Source organism: Fusarium vanettenii (assembly GCF_000151355.1).
Source record: "Fusarium vanettenii 77-13-4 chromosome 2 genomic scaffold NECHAsca_18_chr2_1_0, whole genome shotgun sequence".
Lineage (NCBI taxonomy): Eukaryota > Fungi > Ascomycota > Sordariomycetes > Hypocreales > Nectriaceae > Fusarium > Fusarium vanettenii.
In genome coordinates this window covers 1,289,367-1,304,362 of record NW_003315867.1, presented here as the reverse complement: position 1 = coordinate 1,304,362, position 14,996 = coordinate 1,289,367, and the positions used below count along the sequence as shown (strand labels likewise).

The 14,996-nt window shown below is 52.9% G+C and overlaps 3 protein-coding genes across 3 annotated transcripts; 2 read left to right on the top strand and 1 right to left on the bottom strand.

The window, feature by feature from the left end:
• Positions 1 to 3,539: 3,539 nt before the first annotated feature.
• NECHADRAFT_103374 (uncharacterized protein) lies at positions 3,540 to 8,469 on the top strand (the record flags this gene model as incomplete). Its single annotated transcript, XM_003046445.1, has 11 exons — positions 3,540 to 3,669; positions 3,751 to 3,812; positions 3,942 to 4,084; positions 4,139 to 4,202; positions 4,623 to 5,201; positions 5,244 to 5,453; positions 5,574 to 5,768; positions 5,803 to 5,870; positions 5,984 to 7,010; positions 7,179 to 7,326; positions 7,360 to 8,469. The coding sequence occupies 11 exons, from the start codon at positions 3,540 to 3,542 to the stop codon at positions 8,031 to 8,033; spliced, it is 3,300 nt and encodes a 1,099-aa protein (XP_003046491.1). The 3' UTR covers positions 8,034 to 8,469.
• Positions 8,470 to 10,969: 2,500 nt separating this feature from the next.
• NECHADRAFT_58011 (uncharacterized protein) lies at positions 10,970 to 12,284 on the bottom strand (the record flags this gene model as incomplete). The annotated part of the gene is made up of 4 exons (XM_003045878.1): positions 10,970 to 11,827; positions 11,886 to 11,999; positions 12,057 to 12,206; positions 12,264 to 12,284. The coding sequence occupies 4 exons, from the start codon at positions 12,282 to 12,284 to the stop codon at positions 11,006 to 11,008; spliced, it is 1,107 nt and encodes a 368-aa protein (XP_003045924.1). The 3' UTR covers positions 10,970 to 11,005.
• Positions 12,285 to 13,210: 926 nt separating this feature from the next.
• NECHADRAFT_34386 (uncharacterized protein) lies at positions 13,211 to 14,715 on the top strand (the record flags this gene model as incomplete). The annotated part of the gene is made up of 2 exons (XM_003046444.1): positions 13,211 to 13,800; positions 13,851 to 14,715. 2 exons carry the CDS (start codon positions 13,211 to 13,213, stop codon positions 14,713 to 14,715), a joined length of 1,455 nt encoding a protein of 484 aa, XP_003046490.1.
• Between the last annotated feature and the right edge of the window lie 281 nt (positions 14,716 to 14,996).

The following is a 14,996-nucleotide window of genomic DNA, read 5'->3' as shown; positions in this document are numbered from 1 at the left end:
GCATGCATCGGGGGGGGCACCATTTTGGGGAAGGTTGTTGCGAGGGTACATCATGACCAGCCATTGGCCATCCACACTGGGGGCACGACTTGTGGCAGGGCATCCATCTCTGGGGTGGGACGGGAGAGCCTCGAGAGAGGGACGACGGGGTTGGGATCAGCCAGATCCATGCATTGACTCAGCCTCAACTGGGCTGGACGGAGGCTGATGGGATATCCCACCAGTGGGCGGGTTCAAGTGCAAGCGCGTGCAAAGCTGTTGTGTCGTGGCGAGAGGGAAATTTCTCACGGTGGTGCCATGTGGGCATATCTAAAAGAGTGCTGACCTCAGCCTCTGTGCTCAGGGTCCCACGAGGGCGCAAGATATCACCGTTCGCACACATGGCAGCATTTTACTCTGAAAGGAGAAGCCTGCGAGCGGGTCCCTTATGCTGACAGCCAACGGTGACAGTCAAGGGTGGGAGGGGGCGCTCGGCAAGTGGAAGTTGAGCAACAGCGGGCTCTGAGTTGACGAGCCGACAATAGATTGTGGCTGTCGAACTTGTGATGGCGGCGATCTGGAGCTGAGATTGATGACCTGCCTCGTATCGATCGGGAATAGATAGATCTCGAGCTGCTAGCCAAGTTGTTAGTTCCATGAGGGTAGGCAGGTACACAAACACAAACACATGTTGGCCGACAGCAATCAAGTAAGCATCACCGCACAAAGACGAGACAGAGATGACGACGACCATGACCGTCACCACGGACATGGCCGGCCGGTCGGATCAGCTTGGGCTGCTGCACTTTGGATCGCTTGGAGAAATTGCAGAAAACGGAGCAAACTTGCAAAAGTCCCACTCACGATGGATAAACAACAAGGCTGTCTTGGCTGTTCTTGGCCTGGGCGGGTTGACATCCATGGCCGATCTCACCATCCCTGCCCTGAATAAGCCGTCGCGCTGTGCTTCCTAGAAAGGCTGAGAGACTTATGACTGCGTTAGGTAAGTAATATCGGGAGATTCTATCGTCATAGTATGATAGTTTGAGTATTATGATGAATTAACCTGGCAATTATTTGTATATTTTATCCTAAGGGTAGGGCAAAATGTAGTCAAGTTTAGGTGAGGGCTGTCCTGGGACCGCGTGCGACGAGTCCGAGCCTGCTAGCCCGGAGGCTGGAGAACAATGCGCTGCCGCGTTTCAGCCCCCAACACCACACACCCTTTGCGAGGACTGGTCGAATCGGGCTTCATTCTGCGATACAGGGGTCTGTAGAAGGAGGGTGAGCTGGCAGCCTCCTGTCGCCTCTCTCCGCTGCACTTCGGACGCAACTCATCGAGACCCCCGCAGTGAATGGGCGGACAAAAGTCGCGCATAAGACCGAGGTCGTGCCATGAAAGAAGGTTACACGAAGGCAAGGGAGGGAGGGAAGGCAGAAAGAGGACTTGAATTGATCATGAAATGGTAGCCTACATCGTGGGGAACAAAGAATATCGAGACCCGAGGAAGAATGAATAGACATGCCCTGGGCAATATTTGATCCGAGCCCCAGCCAGAGCCAGGAGGTCGGGTAGGCAACCCGTTCCCATGACTGTTGCATTCAACTGAACCAAACCGACATGCACATTCTCAATTCCAATTCCCATCAGGCCCGGCTCCCAGGCTACAGTGGGTTTCATCTCAGGTTCAGTGGAGCAGTCAGCAAAAGATGGAGTCCGAGGAAGCTTACCTTCCTCGTGAGGAGCCATGTTGCGGTCTCCGCTTCCACAGGGCTGGGCCGCAGTAAAAATTCCGCCCTGGATTGGACCAGGGTCCTCGGGCTGTGACCAATCAGAGGCAAGGAGGCCCTGACCGACAGGTTGTGGCGCTTGCCCGCCCGCCCCGTTGAAAGACGCTAGTCCGAGAGTGTGGGAGCCTACCGCGAACTGCTGAACCTCACTCACCTCTCGAGTCACCGAAAGAAATGCAAGTCTGAGCTGTTGTGATGCTGTTACGGAGACTCGAGTATAATGCTGACTCTTTGCAGTAGAAGCATGATAATACGATAGTCTTACGGTGTACGAATACTCTTCAAAGATCTTTAGGCTCTTTAGACCCTGTTTAGATATAGAAGTGGGGGAGTTAAAACAGAGCATGGTGAGATGGTGGGACCCACTTATTCCAGTCTTTTTCTCCCATGCTCTATGGTCGCCTCCACCACCATCACCACGTCCCGTCCATCACAGCCCGCGTGCCGGCGCATCATCAAGCCAGCGCCTCTGAAGCATCTCCGAGTCGCTGACAGCCTATGCCTTTCCCACAGCTCGTCGTGGCTTCCTGGTTTGCGTCTTCAACACGAGCTCTGTCCAAACCTTCACATCGTCCATCCATCCTATCTCTGCCGTGTTCGAGCCACAGCATCAATGGCGCCATGCTGGACGACACCGGATTACCTATTTTTGACCCGCAAACCTCTGCCTTTGCAATGTCACCGTCTGCGCCCGACTCGTCCACGCGGAGCTTCTAGGCTGAGCCCGCTTTGCCGGTTCCCTAAGCAGCAATTGCGTCTGTCAGATCGCAACATACATCCAACCCCGCCGAGAGAGCTGGCTTGCTGGGGGGCCTCGTTGGTGGGCTACAACGGTCATGGTCATGGATTTACCGCGTCGTCAGCAGCTCAAGGGTTGTGATGTGATTGTCACTTCTCCGCCATTTGTCGGCCCTTGGCTCTCTCTTGCTTGCCGAGCCTTGAACTCTCTTGCCCGCTCCAGCCCAGTGTCAAGGCCCCGGAACAAGGTCCTTGTCCAAGTGGACCGCCCTTTGAAGCCGTGGTGCCTGCTGGACCTGGCCCTGGCTGCTGGACCTGGGCAAATCGTACGTGCCCCGTTCAGATCCTTGCCCTCCGGGGCCATGCTCACTGCATGTGCGATGTCTAAATGCATTGTTGCTCATGCTACCTACCATGGCAAGGCCGATATCCCTCAAGGCGAGCAATCTCGGGCAAGGTACCCGCAAGGCATGGAGACTCCATTTAGCTCCATGCTGCCCTCTCACGTCTGGTCAATGGACCTTTTGTCATGTCCCTGGCTCTTTGTCCTAGTCATCCATCTCGTTCGGGTCCTGCCCATGTCCATCTTGGGAGCTCTTTAATTTGAGCTTACACTTGGCTGCTTGCGCTGTTTGATTACGTCGATCTTCAACGCCCCAGGAGGACATCCACAGCATCGAGCCGCAGCCCGGTTGCCTCCTCACCCGCTTCCCTGCCGTGTCAACAACACACGCCGGAGTGGCTGACAAGAGAGGAGATTAACACCAATTGCGGATATCGATGCAAGTGGTGCCAATCAGCTGCATCACCGGCACTTGGTACGTGGACTTGCTCAGCCCCTGGTCCAACCTTCACTCAGCCTGATCCGACCGATATATATGGTATTCGTCGGTGTTGAACGGCTTGAGATTCCCTTTCTCTCTACCTTCTGTGGTCAGCTCTGACATCTTTGGAAGAATACTTGGGTCCCGACTCTCGTTCTTTCATCACATACGTTCGCTATTGGGGCTGCCGTTCACTCGCTCGCCGCCATGCGTTTCTTGCTGATGCTCAGCGCCATGGGCGCTGCAGCTGTCAAGCTCCCAGCCAACAATGGCAACCTGCACCGCAGGGCTGTCCAGCCTGAAGGCAGCTCAAGTGTCGTGGTAAATGACGCTCCCAGTTCAGAAACAGCCCCCGACAACACGGGCTACGGGGGCGGCTATGAGTATGGCGACGTACCGGCGCCTACCACAACTCAAGTGCCGACTTCTAGTCCGGACGATGAGCCCTCATCCACCCCGAACGACTATGACACGGTCGAGGTGTCTCAATCATCTCAAGTTCAGCCGACGACATCTGTAGAGGAGCAACAGGAGGAACTCTCGACAACCTCCCCAGCCGAGAAGCTTCCCTCTTACAAGGTCTTTGATAAGCACTGCGGTTGCACCAAGACCTACACGGGTATCCCGCCTCCTGGCCCGCCAACCACAAGCAGTTCTATCTATGTTCCGCCAACCTATGTTCCGCCAACCTATGAGCCTCCGACCTATGAGCCTCCGACTACCACGTCTACCTATGTTCCCCCGACTACAACGTCTGTCGATGTCCCCCCGACTACAACATCTGTCGATGTTCCCCCGACGACTAGCTCAACCTATGTACCGCCGACAACTAGCTCTACCTACGCGCCGCCGACCACTAGTTCGACTTATGTTCCTCCGACCACTAGTTCTACCTATGTTCCACCAACTACTAGCTCGACTTACATCCCCCCGACTACTAGTTCTACTTACGTGCCGCCAACTACTAGCTCAATTGAGTCTTCATCTGACAGCTACACTGAGCCGACTACCAGTTCGGATGAGCCCCCGACCACTTCGACTGAGCCCTGGACCAGCTCAACCGAGCCCCCAACTATCTCGACTGAGCCGCCAACCAGCTCGACTGAGCCGCCAACCAGCTCGACTGAGCCGCCAACAAGCACGCCAACTACCAGCGAGACTGGAACTTGCAGCAGGGAACCGCCTACAACCGTCTACATCACAAAGTGCTATGGCTCACCTCCCAAGGAGACAGTTACCATCACCAAGGGCCACCCTTGCCCTCCTAAGCAAACAGTGACTATAACCAAGGGCTACTGCCCTCCTAAGCCCACGAAGACGGTGACGGTGACCGACAGGGTTACCGACAAGGTTACTGAGACTGTTACCGACAAGATTACTGAGACGGTAACCGACAAGATTGTTGAGACTGTTACCGACAAGGTTATCGAGACAGTGACCGAGGGCCACACCGTAACTATCACCGACGGCGAGATCGTTACCGTGACTCAGGGTCAGACTGTGACTATTACCGACGGCACCACCATTACCCAGGACCGAACTATCACAGAAGGCCAAACCGTCACTGTCACTGACGATGGCGAGATTGTTACCGTTACTGAGGGCACTACTGTGACCATCACCGATGGTATTACTATCACTCAGGATAGGACGATCACAGAAGGCCAAACCATCACTGTCACTGACGACGGCGAGATCATTACCGTTACTGAGGGCCATACTGTGACTATTACCGACGGCACCACCGTTACCCAGGACCGAACTATCACGGAAGGCCAAACCGTCACTGTCACTGATGATGGCGAGATCGTTACCGTTACTGAGGGCACTACTGTCACTCAGGATAGGACTATTACAGAAGGCCACACTGTTACGATTACCGACGATGGCGAGGTCATCACTGTTACTGAGGGCCAAACCGTAACGATTACCGACGATGGCGAAGTCATCACCGTGACGGAGGGCCACACTGTGACCATCACTGACGGCACTACTATCACTCAGGATAGGACCGTCACAGAAGGCCACACGGTAACGATTACCGACGACGGCGAGGTCACCACCGTTACTGAGGGTTATACCGTCACTCTCACCGAGACTGGCACGACAGAAACTGTTGTCGTGACTGAGGGACGAACCGTGACACTCACCGCGACCAAGCCCCCTGAGACGGTTGTCGTTACCGAGGGTGAGACAATTGTTATCACCGAAGATGGCGAGACAGTGGTTATTACCGAAGAGGGAAGGACTGTGACTCAAGCCGGAGAGACAATCGTCGTGACCGACGAGGAAACCATCACTGTGACTGAACCAGCCAGAACCGTCACGCTCGATGGCGAGGTCACAACCATCACAGAAGAGGCTCAGACAGTAACCCGAGATGGCCAGGTCACAACGCTCCCCGGAGAAACTGTGGTTGTCACTCAGCCTGGACAGGTCACAACTCTTCCTGGAAGAACCGTCGTGTCAGTTGTTACGCAGCAGGTTCCCGGACCCCGGGAAACGGTTGTTACCACTGTCACCCGAGAGGCCCAGACGGTGACCCGAGATGGCCAAGTCACGACTCTCCCTGGAGAGACTATTGTCCAAACTGTGGTTGTTACCCAGCCTGGTGTTACCCAGCCTGGTCAGATCACCACTCTGCCTGGAAGAACCGTCGTCTCGGTTGTCACCGAGCAACTGCCTGCGGAGACCGTCACCCTTACCAGGGATGGCGAGACAATTGTGTCTGTGGTCCCTGGCCCAACGCAAGTTTACACTACCACCGTGGTTGTTGCGCAAACCGTGGTCCCTCCTCCTACCACGGTCACTGTCTCGTCCGTCCTCAGCATCTGCCCCAAGCCTACAGGTCTGTCCGCGCCCCTGGCCATCGATTCCGACCGCACCTTTGGCTGCGCGCCTGGCTACGTCTGCAACCCTCCCAAGCCCAAGTCATGCGACCTCTGGTCTGAGCCACCTGAGGACGACTACCTGTGTAAGCCCCAGTACTGTATCCCTGCTCCCAAGTTCAAGAAGATCAGATGGCGCAAGAACGAGACTTCGTACTATGCCCCGTCTGCGGGATACTTCAACCTGAACCCCGAGGCCTTCGGTCTTTCATTCGACATCTTCAAGAAGGTTGAAGAGGAGAAGATTATCAACGGTACACTCACAACCATTACCACCGGTAACTGGGCTTCCCAGACGTCTTTGAGCGACTGGCCCAAGCCTACCACCACGACTACCACAATCTCCGTCGCTGAAGCCTACGACTACATCCCCAGCGCTCACCAGCGCCGTGGAATGCACATGTTCAGCAAGCGAGATGGAGTCGCCCCTGCCGTCTGTTTCGATGACTGTGATGGTGCTTACAAGATCGCTCTCTCTGTCGGAAAGTCTGACAAGCTCTGCGCCAAGGGTTCTTCTTTCATGGGCAGCTACGCGGCCTGCACAGACTGTATCACTGAAAACGCGGACGATGCCAAGACCGGCCTCCAGTCCTATGTCGAGCCCAAGTTTGGACAATTCATCAACTATTGTGAGGGTGAGGACACCAAGCCTGCCACAACTGACTCCGGCCCCGAGTCTCAGGTCACTGGCGAGCCTGATGTCGAGACAACCGGACAAGTCGAGGCCAGCTCGGGCGGATTCGATGTCCTGACCACGACCGAAGAAGATCTTGAGCCAACCACTGAGATTGTCACTCCAACCGCACCATCCACTACGGAGGGGCCTGAGGAGACTGCTGCGCCCACTTCAGCTGAGGACGATGATGAGGCAACCACAGAGATCTTCGGCCCAACTGCAGAGGCCACAGAAGAGCCCAGTGCTACTTCTGCCGAAGACGATTCCGAGCCAACTAGCCAGGCTTCTGAAGAGGCACAGGCGACCACGGAGCAGTCTGAGCCCAGCGCGACTCAACAAGAGGAAGATGCCGCGACCACCGATGATTCGGACTCAGTCACTGCAGCATCCGGACCTACCTCGACTCAGCAAGAGGAAGACGAACCCACAGGTTCTGTCGCGGCTGACGCTGTAACGACAACAGAGGACTCGCAGGCCAGTGTTACGGCAGCGTCCGAGGATGAGTCTTCGGTTGCTGCTGAAGCTACTGCGACGGATGATGACGAAGCAACTGAGGAGACCTCGGCGACTGACGGAGCTGAAGAGACAGCAACCGGTGGGTCTAGTAACTCGGAGGCCCGCGAGTCTGATGCCCGTGAGTCTGAGTCTGAGTCTCCAGAGACCACCGCTACTGTGACAACGGCTGCTCGGCCAAGCGGTTCTGTCGAGGCTCTCGGCACAGAGGCTACTGAGACTGGGGCCGTTGAGACCGACGCTTCTGCTCTTGGAGGCGAGGCTACTGAGACTGAGGCTACTGCCACAGGCGCTTCAGCTGGCAGTGAGGCAACTGCTACAGGCGCCTCAGCCGAGGGTAGCAAGACTACCGAGACCGAGGCCGCCGGAACTGACGCTTCTGCCCTTGGAGGCAAAGCCACCGAGACAGAGGGCACCGAGACAACCGTCGAGACGGGCGCCTCAGCTCCTGGAGGCAAGGCTACCGAGACCTCAGAGCGCCAGTCACACCTTGAGACGCGCACTTCGGCTCTTACCGGAGCGACAACGACACCTGCCACCGTTGAAGGAGCTGCCTCTCGCATCTCTGCCAGCTTGGCATCTGTCGTCGCCCTTCTCTCGATGGCGGCGGTCCTATTCATTTAATTTTCGACGACACCCCCTTTTTTCAACTATTCATGACACTCCTTAAAACTAATGTCTATTGGATGACGACATGTTTACATTTACGATTCACGGACACTCATTTTTGCATATACAACGACCTGGGCGCATTTAGCATTTTTGGCCATTTGGCATGACCACGACACTCATTTCAGGCGCATTGTTGATACACATAGAGGGAACCTTTTGAATGATACCCTGACACTCCTTTACATGTGGGAGAGCAGAAGATGGAAAGTTGAGAAGTTTGAAAAGACTGGGAGGGAAGCTTGCTTTGGTTGCGATTGGATGGTCAGAGGGGACCGGGATATAATCAGACATTGAGATGGATGTCATGGCATGGATGGGCGAGACTGTTGCGTTATATAAAGCTAAAATGGTATTTTGTGCTGCCGCCGCTTTGGTGAGCTGATTTTGCAACTTGGCCTTCTGATACTGCTTGTGAATGTGTGTCGTTGTGTCCGCCTGCGAAGATGGCATACTATGTCCGTCGATGGATAAATGAAAGGCGACGATGGACAACGTCGCCGACGTCAGACAGACGGGACCCTCACCTACCTTTTCTCAGTCCCCAGCCCAAGATACATGTCCACTAGGGGATAGAGACTGCATGATCCTATCATATTCTCGTAGATCCAACCGATGCAAGCACTCATACAATCCTCGCCATCACGCTAGTAGTCATTGGTGGGTGTTTGATCCATCATCCGCCTCTCCGTTACAGTTTGTTGAGTGTGTCTTGCAATTGAGACATGCAATTGTCAAACTGTGAACGAGATTTAATTGTAAGCTACAACACAAGAAATGAATTGTCAGCCAACAAATATCAAGCACGAGGCTTCTGCCTCTGATGCCTTCCTGTAATGCGAGCTAGGATGCCTAGCCATGGATCAGGTATAAGTACCTGACCTGGCCCTAGCTAACACCTTGATCTCTCGCCTTGACATGCCAGAATAATCTCTGCTACTCAGCAGATCAAGTACACCTCGACTGGGAGACCCAACTTATTATCCGCCAATAGACGAGTGGCCACTCTAACCTTTATATATATACCCATTTACGGTTCGATTGCTACCTGAGAGCCGAGAAGCGGGATGTGGTTCCTGCAAGGCTCTAATATATAGAGCACTCGCTCTATGGTTCAAGAGAACAAAAGACCGAGCTAGGCCTTTGGCATTGTAAGTCAGTGAATCATAAAACCCACGCACTATCGATAGTTCAAGGGGCAAGACTGGTTCGGGACCCTGATAGGGCCTATATAATATATTAATCCGGGAAGAATAGCCCGGGAGTCATTGCCTTAAGGGCAGGGCGAAAGAGCTGAGCATTATTCGGGACGACACGATCCCGCCCTTAGAGGACTTCTTTTCCTCTTTGACGACTGGCACCCATGTCAACCGAGGATTATTATACTAGGTTTACGGGGATCTATACCTATGCTATCCCCAAGTATAATACGACAAAGCGCTCCTCTGGGTGCCCAAGCATATGGTGGCTCCTTACGCTGAGTCTTCCTCTGAGGCTCCCCGACCCTGTGGTAGCAGAGACTCAGCCTTCCACTGCGGGACCAAGACAACTTTCCTCACACAATTTTCGCGAAACAAGTTTCTACTTCTATCATATCTTTAAGCATTGGGTTACCTTCTATGTTAAGGGTAGCCTTAAACCTAAATCGACATCTACTTCTTCTACTACAGGTTCCTTTGGGAGGACGCTTGCCCTCACAGACCCCCAATCCCCTGCTTAGTACTGGCCAATATTCGAGCCTGTGTCGTCAATTGTGATAAATCACTTCATGGCGTATTGAAGAAAGCACATCTTTAAACACAACCTGCCCCTATCACCGTTGACGATACTGTTCCAACCTCGGGCAACGATGAAAATGTTAAGATGTCAGATGCCGAAGCACCACCTTCCCCTACCACAGACCACGGGTAGGGACCGAAATCCCCCAGGGGTCACGGGAAACGGCGTTATTGACCGAGAAGACTGGGGCCAACTCTAGTTGCGACGTAGTCACGTTGCTACGCAAAGAACTACAAAGCTCTCAGCCCTCTCCCTTCATATAGAGGACTTGTTCGGCAACTGACGAAACGAATATATATTGCGCTCCATCACCGCACTCCAGAACTGGGCACTCACGCGGCTTGAACCCAGCTGCGTTGTTCCCACCAGACTTTCCCCACTCGGCAGAAGACGTTTCAGCGGCATCACTCCAGAACTGGATCATTGATCTGGGTATCAAAGTTGACACCCGTTATATACTACTCACAGCTGTTTCCCAAAAGGAGGGAACGAAAGTAGCCTGGGGCTCGCATATAATGGAGGGACCTGACGAACTGATCGTCTTAGCCCTTCCAGGAATCCAAGCGTACGACAACTGGATCTGGGTATACAGGCTATTGTTGCGTTCCTATATATACACAAGGCCGGACCAAAAGGCCGAAACTATCACATAGAGAAGTAGGGTTTCTATGTGCTGGAGATGCTGGATTGAAGTTCTCGTTCTTCATCAACCTCGCTGGACTCGATATCATGAAGTTTTCAAGCTCTCCTGAGATATACACCTCATTCGATTCACTTCTACGGCCCGAGTGAAGCACAGTATGACCCCGCCGCCTGAAATACAACTGCTGCAATAGATTACCGAGTGGCTGCGATGAGGGATAGATATGATTTAGGACTGGAGACTTAGAGACTGGGCTGTGCTTAGGGCCCGAGTACTCCTAAATCTTGGACAACCTTGCATAATTCCCATTCATTGTTCAAGGAGCTTGTGATTACCTCTTTTCAATTATGTACTACGACTTAGAATAGCCATTATGGCAGGTCCAGCTTCGCCCCCAACATCTAGGTACCTGTCTCCCTCAAACAAGGATAAGCAAAGCTGTGAGAAAATACAAGATGGAACTTTTCATGGCTATCAACGTGCTTCATTTGTGATTCATACACATTCAAACCTCCACGAGCTGATCATCCTCATCTTCAACTTCCTCTACCCGTCCATTGGTACCCTCAATCAACTTGACATCCTCCTTGCTTTCATCCTTGCCCTCATCGGCCTCATCACGTGCCAATACCTGCACAAGTCGCTCACATGCCTCCTGAACACCCTCGTCCTCAACACGCAAATGTGTTTCCCGAATAACGGGATATACCTTGACACGGCGCATGAGATCGCGACCCTCTCTTGTTGTTGTTAGCAGAGTTAGTGTCTCGACGTGGGTCTGGATGTTCTTGTGGTCCGAGTCTCGCTTCTTGTCCGGTGGCAGCAGTTGCAGGTCTGGCAGCATGTCCATGCTCTCGTCGACGTCGTACTCCTCGTTGCCCATGATTGGGAGTAGGATATAAGGCAAGATATCAATCTCGTCCTCAGAGAGGAAGGAGGGGTGTGATGATGTCTCAAAAGCAACGTTCTTGATGGTGCTGGCAACGCCCTTCCTCCGGATGTCGGACTTGTGCTCGGTAAAGACCTTGAGCTTGGTGATGGGGATGACATCGTCGTATTTTTGCACTTGGAGGAAGTGCTTGCGGATGTCGGAATGCTTGGCGAGATCTGCAAAGACGTAGGCGAGGTAGTCAAAGTCCGCCTTTTTGTTGTATGAGCCGTCCTGACCCTTGACGAAGAGGTCCATCAGCTGGTTGAGGACAACATCGTCTGAGCCTAGCTCTTCAGGAGCCTGCTGTTTCCTCTTGAGAACTTCCTTGAAGTTATCCCACTTGGCCAAGTTGGCGAGGAGCATGGCTAGGAGGTTGGCATTGGGCTCCTCAGGGTTCTACTTGGTGGGTTAGCTAGTGTTTATACACATAATATCGTGAATGATTCGTGCGCACCACTATCCGTCGGAATACGACATCGAGGAATTTCTCATCTGTTGCTAGGTTCTCAAGAATCTCTTGATCACCCGACAAGTTGACCAGAATTGTCACAGCATGCTCAGATATTTTCTGCGACATGGCGTTAGCACTGAGTTTCTCGTAAAGTCCCTGACAAATTCCACTCACGGGGTGATCTCGAATCAAGATCTTGAGGTTCTTCACAGGCTGGAGTTGTGAATCCTTGAAGATGTTGGGTTCCGCAGTCGAGTACGGCACCAAATTCTCGACGGCAACTTGGCGAATCTGAGGGTGAGGGTGGGCGATGAAGCCCACGAGCTGCAGAGGCCAAAGTTAGTGGGTGACTACATGAAAATCGCGCAAAGAGAAGCATACTTCTTCTAGCTCAGTTGGCATCTTGCTGGTATCTTGGATATGTGGTTGAAGGAGTTTTCAACGATGGTGGTGATGATTTTTGGAGGGGCAATTTGATAGTGGGGCAGACGCCTGAAGTCATCGCTGCTTCAGTGGGCTGGGCGTCATTGCCGGTGACTCTTTCAGCGGGACCCACAGGGCAAAGAAGTTTCCAAGGGTCTCCAGTGTCATCATGGTGGCGGGGCAGAATTTTAAATAGAAGTTGGTAGAAATGAGCGATGAGAAGTGCATGAAGGAACTCGGATGAGATAGAACTTGTCTAGGTGAGTTTATCATGGGATTAATAGCACTGAATCACAGTTGACTCTTTTATTTCTTATTCTCTTCCCTCACTGATGGACTGCTATGATGTTGAACTTCTTACTTAGCATGACTTCTTCTAAACCCGCCCCTAGGTAGTCAGAGATGATTATATTTATTTTTGGATCTATGTGTACCGAGCCGGAATGAGCTACAGTGATCCTAGTATAAGTCTCCTTTCCCGTTCAATATGGAGTTCTGTTTGTATGAGCTCTAAGCTGGTCTTTTCCACATCCAAAGACACTCCACACAATGTCTTTAGTCAACGACTTAAACAATCACTAGGATGAGAGCTAGGCAAAGTCAAATAAAGCCCTCTTAACTCGAATTTCTATAACCTCCAACTCATTTACACGTCTCCTCCAGGCGAAGGAAGGGAAGCGTTCTGATATCAATTCGGAGCCGGCAAACCAATTACCCGAAGAATGATTGGCGCTGACTGAAGGCGGTGAGGCACCATTTTGAGCTCACCAAAGCGCTATGCCTAAATTAGAAAGAGGGGTGGTTATCGATAAGGCACAAAATTTTGAAAATCTACTCTGCCTCTGATACTCCAAGCCCACATTGTGTGTGTGTGTGTGTGCCCATCCCAAGACAAGACGCCCAAAATGCCCAAGGCTACCACTCCCTTCGCCTCGCGGCAGACGCGACGCCATAACCCTCTCGAGGATGATATCACAGCCACCGGCATTCTCAAGAACAAGCCATCCAAGAGGCGATCGACTGGCGGCGACAACGAGGAGGAAAACTTTGTCGATGACCGCGCTTCGAGGACCATTCTTCGGATAGGTCGTGAATTGGCCGAGGAGGAAAATGCCGGAAAGGTTGTCTCCAAACCCACTATCGATACTTTTGGCTACGATTCGCGATTTGACGACGAAGCCGAGGACGAGAACAAGGTTTACGACGATGACGAGGCTTGGGGTGAGGATGATGAGGTTGTGGAGGAGATCGAGGTTGACCCGAATGACCTCGACATGTACAAGAAGTTCATGCCGGATGAGGAGGATGACCTGCTTAAGCACGGTTGGGATCGTCAGCCATCGGGGGAGGAGCAGGGTGACAGCATCAACCTCGCGGATCTGATCCTTGAAAAGATTGCTGCCCACGAAGCTGCACAGGCGAGACGAGAGAACAATCTGGGTCCCCCCGATGACGAATACGAGCTGCCCCCCAAGGTCATTGAGGTCTACACCAAGTGAGTCAAGACTTCCAATAATAACAAGAGTCAGAAGCTAATGAATCCAGGGTTGGACAAATCCTCTCTCGATACAAGTCCGGTCCTCTGCCCAAGCCCTTCAAGATCCTCCCAACCATCCCTCATTGGGAGGATATCATTGAGGTGACCAAGCCCGATTCCTGGTCCCCCAACGCCTGCTACCAGGCGACGAGGATCTTTGTTTCGAGCAAGCCCCACGTTGTGCAGCGATTCCTCGAGATGGTTATCCTCGACCGTGTTCGTGAGGATATCTATGAGACCAAGAAGCTCAACGTTCACCTCTTCAACTCTCTCAAGAAGGCCCTTTACAAGCCCGCTGCTTTCTTCAAGGGCTTCCTGTTCCCCCTCGTCGGAAGTGGCACTTGCACGCTGCGAGAAGCTCATATTATCTCGGCTGTGCTGGCTAGAATCTCCATCCCCGTTCTTCACTCCGCCGCTGCTCTCAAGGGTCTGTGCGATATTGCCGCCCAAGAGGCTTCACACGGCACCGAGGGAGGTGGTGCTACCAACATCTTCATCAAGACTCTCCTTGAGAAGAAGTATGCGCTACCCTACCAGGTCATCGACGCCCTGGTGTTCCACTTCATGCGCTTCCGAAGCGTTGATCCTGCCTCTGTTCACTCTGGCGATGCTATGGCGGGTCTGATTGAGGGAGATGCCAAGGCCAAGCTGCCCGTCATTTGGCACCAGAGTCTGCTCGCCTTTGCGCAACGCTACAAGGGAGATGTCACAGAGGACCAGCGTGAGGCACTGCTGGATCTACTCCTGACGCATGGTCACTCGGCCATTGGCCCCGAGGTGAGGAGGGAGTTGTTGGCTGGAAGAGGCCGGGGTGTGCCGCTTGAGCCCCAAGGACCGGCTCTGGATGGCGATGATACCATGGTCATTGACTAAGTCGAGGTCCAACCTTGATCTTGTTTCAATGCCCCTTTCCTAATGAGTGAAGACAAACATGGCGTCTGGCGCATCAAAAGGGTTTCGAGCTGGTTCGACTTGAGATAGATTTGACTCTGTAAAATACGGAGGAGCCCATTTCGATACCAATTTATGTGATTCATTTTCTGGAACAGAATGTACCCATTACTCATTCGGTGATGTCGATTTAGTAGTGATGTCACTTTGAACGGAAGGAGTGAGATGAGGCAGAGGCAGAGGCAGCTTCCGCTTTCGCTCCG